The sequence below is a fragment of the Akebia trifoliata genome, chromosome 14 (assembly GCF_017979445.1).
Source record: "Akebia trifoliata isolate Shusen 1 chromosome 14, ASM1797944v1, whole genome shotgun sequence".
Taxonomy (NCBI): Eukaryota; Viridiplantae; Streptophyta; class Magnoliopsida; order Ranunculales; family Lardizabalaceae; genus Akebia; species Akebia trifoliata.
This window is the reverse complement of record NC_141388.1, coordinates 8,204,884-8,213,044: the sequence shown is the minus strand read 5'-3', so window position 1 is coordinate 8,213,044 and position 8,161 is coordinate 8,204,884. Positions and strand designations below refer to the sequence as shown.

Below are 8,161 nucleotides of genomic sequence, written 5' to 3'. Positions count from 1 at the left end.
AACTTTTACTAAGAATACCCAAAGATGTGTGTGCTAATTCTTCAATATTTACATCTGAATTAGGGTGTTCTTAATAAATTTTTTTTGGATCAGTAAGCTTGTTTTTAATGAGTTTAAGAACTCGGTTTTGACAGGATTTTAACCTAAGTATCATCATCCAAAGATTTTATCAATTAAGTTGGCACCGACACTCTTAATAAAAGTTGGTGTGGCAATATAATCTTATTCTCTCTCTTTAACTTAGAATATGACATGGTAAAGAAAATTGAGTAATTAATGAAACCAAGGTTAAATCTTATGCGTTTCTTTGGGGAAAAAAATCAAGAGTTTTTGGAGTGTAGTTGGAGAAGAGGGTATTTGGATAATTTTATTTAAGTCTCAGTTACAAGAACAAGGTCAAGGGGTTTGTCATCATCGGGAAAAGTATTGAGGTATCTCAAATAATCACTCTAATTTGGAGGGTTACGTCTAAAATACCTAAAACCGTTAAAAAAAAGAGGAAAGAAAAAAAAAAAAAAAAGACTCACGATCCAATGCGGTGTCCCGCTCCTATAAAATAGGTTAGGTGTCTACGCGGCATACTTTACTTGGTTTTTAAAAAACATTGGGCTCCTAATCAAACCCATCACCCAGTCGAATTTGATTCATTCCTAATCAAATTGTGCCACGTAGACACCGTTCGTTTATATAGAAACGGGAGACTGTATGGGATCTCGACTAAAAAAATAAAACTGGTTTCACCGCACGTGGAGAAGTCACCCAAACGTTCGGTCCTGTTTTTGGAGTTTCCTAAAATATGACTCTTTAGTACGGACCCACAATTCCAAATTTAGCAATTTTGCTATGTTACGTCTTTTAACTGAAAATCAGAATCCCAATAAACAAAACAACGCTAAGAATAAGATCTCTCTCTCTCTATCTATCTATCGATTGTAAAGTTGTGTTGTTTCTATTGAAGAAGCCTTTTCGGTGTCAAATTTATCAAAAACAGCATAAAGAGAATGAATCCAGACGAGGAATTGGGACCTGATCGTGGGATGGAGTTTGAGACAGATGATGAAGAAGACGAAGCAGAGAGATTAGGAGGAAGTGATAACGATTATGAGAGTAGCGATTACACGCTTTCCACGCGTCATCCATCTAATATCGACAACAACGACGATGTTGATTCTCATTATGTGCCATGGCCTCAGAGTTACAGGTTCATATTCTCTTTCATTCTATAATAAACAATTAAATATTTTTTGTTATAAATTTTAAAGATGCACAATCATTAAAGATAATAAACGTGGACATGGAAACAGTTTCAAATTTTAATAATAGAAGATGTGACTCTATAAAGAATTTGTAAAAAAAGAATATATTTGATTAGCTGACCCCAAATCTTTGGGATGAGGTTTTGGAGATGATGGTGATGAATAATCAACATGATTTATCTTGGTTTGATGTTTTGTTAATGAGACCGAGTTGTCTTGGATGAGTCATCTTGTCTTATATATATATATATATATGGGTAGCGTTCAATGGCAAACATTTTAGCAAACTTTTTGGCAAAACATTTTTCAAAACATGAGTTAGAGGTTTTGGAATGGGCTGATTTTTGATGAGGATGATCACTACGGTGAGGAGATCATCATCACCAAAAATCAGCCCATTCCAAACTTCTAACCCATGTTTACAAGCTGAAACATCGTGGACCGTCCATTTTTTGTAAACTGTTTTTGATGGGATTAGAAGTTTTGGAATGGGCTGATTTTTGGTGATGATGATCTCCTCACCGTAGAGATCATCCTCACCAAAAATCAGCCCATTCCAAAACCTCTTACTCATGTTTTGAAAAATGTTTTGCCAAAAAGTTTGCTAAAAAGTTTGCCATTGAACGCCCCCTATATATATATATATATATATATATATAGGGTGGCGTTCAAGGGCCAACTTTTTAGCAAACTTTTTGGCAAAACATTTTTCAAAACATGAGTTAGAGGTTTTGGAATGGGCTGATTTTTGGTGAGGATGATCTCTACGGTGAGGAGATCATCCTCACCAAAAATCAGCCCATTCCAAAACTTCTAACCCATGTTTACAAGTTGAAAAATCGTGGACCGTCCATTTTTTATAAACTGGTTTTGATGTGGTTAGAAGTTTTGGAATGGGCTGATTTTTGGTGAGGATGATCTCCTCACCGTAGAGATCATCCTCACCAAAAATCAGCCCATTCCAAAACCTCTAACCCATGTTTTGAAAAATGTTTTGCCAAAAAGTTTGCTAAAAAGTTGGCCCTTGAACGCCCCCATATATATATATATATATATATATATATATATATATATATATATATATAGGGAAATGTTCAGCACCCTAAGTTTTACCACACACTTTAACAAACGTTTTTTGTCCTACATGGGTTAGAAGTATTGGAATGAGCTGATTTTTGGTGAGGATGATCTCTATGATTAGAAGATCATCCTCCCCAAAAATCAGCCCATTCCGAAATGTTTAGCCCCATGTTACACGTTGAAAAATCGTGGACCGTCCATTTTTTATAAATCAATTTTGATGGGGTTAGAAGTTTTGGAATGAGCTGATTTTTGGTGAGGATGATCTCCTCACCATAGAGATCATCCTCACCAAAAATCAGCTCATTCCGAAACTTCTAACCCATGTAAGACAAAACGCGTTTGTTAAAGTGTGTGGTAAAACTAAGGGTGGCGAACGGGACCCATATATATATATATATATATATATAGGGTCTCGTTCCCCACCCTAAGCTTTACCCTACACTTTAACAAACGTTTTTTGTCCTACATGGGTTAGAAGTTTTGGAATGGGCTGATTTTTGGTGAAGATGATCTCTATGGTGAGGAGATCATCCTCATCAAAAATCAGCTCATTCCAAAACTTCTAACCTCATAAAAAATGATTTACAAAAAATGAACGGTCCATGATTTTTCAACTTATAAACACGGGGCTAAAAATTTCGGAATGGGCTGATTTTTGGTGAGGATGATCTTCTAATCATAGAGATCATCCTCACCAAAAATCAGACCATTTCAAAACTTCTAACCCATGTAGGACAAAACACGTTTGTTAAAGTGTGGGTAAAGCTTAGGGTGTTGAACATTTCCCATATATATATAGATCAGAAGATGCTTAGTCACAAGATAATGTTTTTCTTTAGATAATAAATATTTAAATTATAAAAAAAATTATTTTAATAAAAATACAAAATTCCTATTGACTTGGCCGAGTTTTATTGACATTTCAAAATATCACCCAAGTCATTTTGGTTGTCAAACGAGGCAACGAGCTAGATGATTCACATTACATGTCCATTTGGTTCTTAAATGATATCGAGATGACTCAAAGCAAATTATCTGTCTCGTATGAGATTTGAAACTATGGTATGTATGCAGACACTAGAATTAACATAAGACATGGTTTTAGATGCAATATAATGGAGAAGGTGATTTGCTCAATGGTAACAGTTTTTTGGATCGAGGATAAGGCTTTGATGATATGTATGCATGTATATATACGCATATGGTGACCAACCAATGCCATGACTCTAGATGTATGGACCCGGGCTACTAATCTCGTTAAAAGCTGGCTTCCCAATCAAAAAAACAAAAGATGTGCCTTGGCTATATATATTTGTGCCCGAAAATTAGAGAAAATGTCATGATGTATGATGCTAATCTATATGTGCCATTACGACCAATCCGACCTGTTTTTATCCTTGACAACATAAACTACATACTTCGTGATCATCAAGGAGCAATTTTATTTGGAATGGAAATTATTTTATATGAAAAATAGTAAATTCTTTCTGTTTTTCCCCTCATTTTTGCATGTGAATGCTCATGTATGCAGGCAATCGATGGATATGTACACGAGCGTGACCCCTCCTTCTGTTGGCTTCCTAGCAGAGTCGAGTTTCAGAATAAGCAACTCTTTCTTGTCTTCGTCAGCATACAAGAGAACTCAAACTTCCGAATATGATTCTACCCTGAGTAAGCCCTTTGTTTCCATTGTAAATGTGGACAAAGAAGAACTGCCTCCGCTGGCACCAAAGCGTTCAGCCCAAAAGTTCTCTTACCATGAACTCCCACCAATCCAACAGTGTTCTTATCCTCAATCAGTCCTTAATGGTAAAAATCAAATTTACATATGTACCTATATATATATATATGTACATATATATCCATTATAAGCATGCAAATTCATTCATCTTTCAGTTGAAATGTAGTAATTATAACATTAATGCAACTATTTATCAAGAACTCAATTTCAGCATTTCTCTTGAGAAATCTGTTTTTAAGTTCATGAATTATGTACCCATTCATCCTCCCTATTTATTGATGTTAAGTGGTAACCCAACATTCTATGTGCTTCGTATTTTTTTTTCTGCCATATGGTTTGTATAATTGAACTCCTTTTATCTACAGGAGTTAACGTTCTATGCGGGGTAGGAATCCTTTCTACACCTTTTGCAGTCAAAGATGGAGGGTGGATGAGTCTATTGGTATTGCTTATATTTGGTATAATCTCATGCTATACTGGGATTTTGTTAAAGCGATGTTTAGAGAGCTCCCCCGGACTTAAAACTTACCCTGATATTGGTCAGGCTGCTTTCGGCACAGCTGGTCGCTTAACCATAGCTGTAAGTTGGTTAAAAATCACCAATGTCTAAACCTTTTCTTGAGGGGTATTTATAGAAGAAACACACTTGTAGATTGCACTAATGTCTCATTCAGCCTTCAAAGTTAGCATTTCCCTATATGTATATATATTCACAAGTTCACACATCAACTTCTCTCTATATGACTATGCATATAGTTGTGAACGTGATCGTTCTTCTTCCAATTTGTATGTTTGGTTGTTTGAATTTGCTTCATTAGAAACATAATTATGTATAATTTTATAGCAAAGCTGACACTTGAACTTGGTTTGATGCAGATAATCTTATATGTAGAGCTATATGTAAGTGCAAGACTTTCATCTTATCTGCACACATTTCAGTTTCTTTTGAGTGCTCTGTTGTTATAATGGACTTAAAAGGAGAAATTAATTCTTTTGTGTAGGTTTGTTGTGTAGAGTTCGTAACTCTAATGAGTGATAACTTGTCATCATTTTTCCCAAATACCCAAATGAATTTTGCTGGGATTCATCTAAATTCTCACTACACCTTCGCTATAACAGCAACCATCATCGTTCTTCCGACTGTTTGGCTTCGAAACCTAAGTTTACTTTCATATCTTTCAGGTACAGCCCTTGAGCTTCATTTAGTATCACCTATTTTAATTTCCACTAATCACTGAGAAATTTTTTTTTCTTTTTTTAAATCTAAGCTGGAGGAGTGATTGCATCATTGCTTGCCGTGCTTTGCTTATTATGGGTTGGGGTGGTAGACCAAGTTGGATTCCACGCCAGAGGAACCTTTTTAGACCTTGCGAACCTTCCCGTTTCAGTTGGGATATATGGTTTTTGCTATGCTGGGCATTCAGTTTTTCCAAATATATATTCTTCCATGAAGAACCCATCACAGTTTCCAGCAGTTCTCATAGTCAGGTTGGCTAGCCATGTCAGGCTATTTTAATGCAAAAAAATTGCAACAAGCATACATTTTCATTTGTCTCTGATTATTGCTCTTTCTTCTCCCGCAGTTTCATAATATGTTTTTGTCTATATTGCGGGGTAGCTATATGTGGATTTATGATGTTCGGTGATGCCGTAAAGTCTCAATTTACTCTAAACATGCCTCAAAATTTTGTAGCTTCCAAAATTGCAGTTTGGACAACGGTAAGAAGAGAAATATAAATTCTTCATTTTTGATTATATACTTTGTTTGATAAAGCCGACTCTGTTATGTTTCTTGATATTGATGGATTTATATGTTTTTTTTTTGGTGTGTTTAAGATTGTGAACCCTCTTTCCAAGTATGCCTTGACAATCACTCCAGTGGCACTGAGCCTAGAGGAACTCTTGCCCTCGCCTCGTCTTAGATCTCATTGTGTCTCAGTATTTATCAGAACAACATTGGTTCTTTCGACATTGGTCGTGGCACTTATGGTTCCATTCTTTGGTGAGAAATTGTTCCAAATAGAAAGTCCAATGTACATAGAATACCAATATTGGTGGCACCACCATTAGATGGGCCTCAACTCGAAGATTTCCTACACTTAAAACTTGTCTTCTTTGATTTATGTCTCTCATCCACTGCATGACTCGAATATTAGATTGCTTGAATCGACCCAGTACTATTTGAAAGTTTGAAATAATAAAAAATTACAATTAATTTACCCATGAAAATTGAACTATTATATGCTGAGTTGTTCTGTCTATTGAATTACAGGTTTTGTAATGGCACTAATTGGATCTTTTCTTACAATGCTTGTCGTAAGTTTCTTATTACAATTAAACTTTTATCTTTAACAAAATTCTTCATTACTAACATTGAATTACAAGTTAACTTCATTAATGAATTTGTCATGGCAGGCTCTCATCTTCCCATGTGCTTGCTATCTCAGCATCCTTCGTGGTAGATTGGATTCATTGCAGGTAAGAGAAACCTGCGTCGTCTCCCGTTCACATTCCTTAACATCATCAGATTCATTTTTGTCCTCAAAAGGCTTTAGTATTAATTATAGCCCTTTTTTCTTTTGTCGTTTCTTTTCGGGTTGTCAGGTTGCAAGTTGCATTTGTATTATTATAGTGGGAGTGATATGCTCTTGCATTGGTTCATATTCTGCAATTAAAAGTATAGCCAACCAAATGGGATGATGAGGGATGTTCGGGAGGCAAACTCATAACACATTCTGTTGGTTAAGGCACCGTACGGGTCTGAGTGAAGTTTATTGTTCAGCAACTAACGAAGTCATCGACAATTTGAGGTAGTGTGGCTAAGAGAAATCAAGGAGATTTATACCTAATCTTCTCATACATTGCTTAATTCCTTTAGTTTTCAGTAGTGTTCAGCCTCATTGATATCTCATCATTGGTTCTTATTTACTCTAAAGAGCAAATCATGTACCTTTACAATAGCTCTCTGAGAATGGTACTCTTCTTTCTCAAGGCACAATGAACTTTAAAGTGCCAATTGACTTAAAAATTAATTTGATTGATTTTATGGAAAAGAAAAAGGAATCCTAAAGGAACATATATTTATTGATCTTTCCAATTAGAATGGATTTAATCCATGAATCAACCATAAATTTAACTTGTTATGAATGATAGAATTATTCATATTCAAGGAGTTCTAACAACAATGTTATTATTACATATGATGCATGAAGAGAATAATATAAATTAGAAATATGGAGGGAGCACTTGGGGGTTTTCTTTAAGAAAAATTCATAGTGAACCAATGTTGATATTTCAATTCACTTATTCTCATTTCAATTTAAAATTTCCCAGTCAGTATCAGTTATAAAGAAAAATGTTGGAGAGTAGTCACTAACAAACTTCATTCTCATTAGCCTTATTTTACCATATGGGTTTTGATTGATGAGTCCAATACTTTAAGGATTATAAAATTATTACCATATGGGTTTTGATCGATGAGTCCAATATGTTTGAGACGTCTCGTTCAACAGTGAGAAATTGAACCTGGGTTTTAACTCTCGTCTGATACGTTGGTGGACAAATACCGAGACGTATCGGACAAGTCATTTCGGTCTTGGATGAGATTTAAAACCATGTCTAGCTTGCAACACTTCTCAACTTACTTTAACATCATAATCCAAGAGTAGATTTCAACGGTATTCCGTGATAAGCTAAGTAATGCTTAATAGTTAACACTAACTCTGTTGCAATTGTGTGGTCCTGTTGTCTAACCTACGTGTGTCAATAAGTCAGTTTCAGTTCCTATAGGAACTAGAACCAAAACTCACATAAACCGAACCATAACCATTAATTTTTCTCAATTCAGATTCACAAATCAATGGATCTAGAATCAGAGAGGTCAATTTTTTCTTCTTTAAACAGTTTTGATTCTTGATTTTTTATCAGTTACCATCAATTTTGTTTTTCAACCGGTTTGCAATTCCATCCAATAAAAAGGGACTCAAAACCATCTTATCGATTCTAATTTTGCCTGTCAAATAGGTATCCATGGACATCCTTAATCTAAGACTAATGATAAAATGACTCGTACGACACGGTT

General features: G+C 35.1%; 1 protein-coding gene across 1 annotated transcript; it reads left to right on the top strand.

The window, feature by feature from the left end:
• The first annotated feature begins 891 nt into the window (after nt 1-891).
• Nucleotides 892-7,164, top strand: LOC147385994 (amino acid transporter AVT1G-like). The gene is made up of 11 exons (XM_086423372.1): nt 892-1,201; nt 3,871-4,148; nt 4,446-4,660; nt 4,957-4,980; nt 5,082-5,262; nt 5,349-5,568; nt 5,664-5,799; nt 5,917-6,082; nt 6,353-6,396; nt 6,496-6,558; nt 6,685-7,164. The coding sequence occupies exons 1-11, from the start codon at nt 1,002-1,004 to the stop codon at nt 6,778-6,780; spliced, it is 1,623 nt and encodes a 540-aa protein (XP_086279498.1). The 5' UTR covers nt 892-1,001; the 3' UTR covers nt 6,781-7,164.
• The last annotated feature ends 997 nt before the right edge of the window (nt 7,165-8,161 follow it).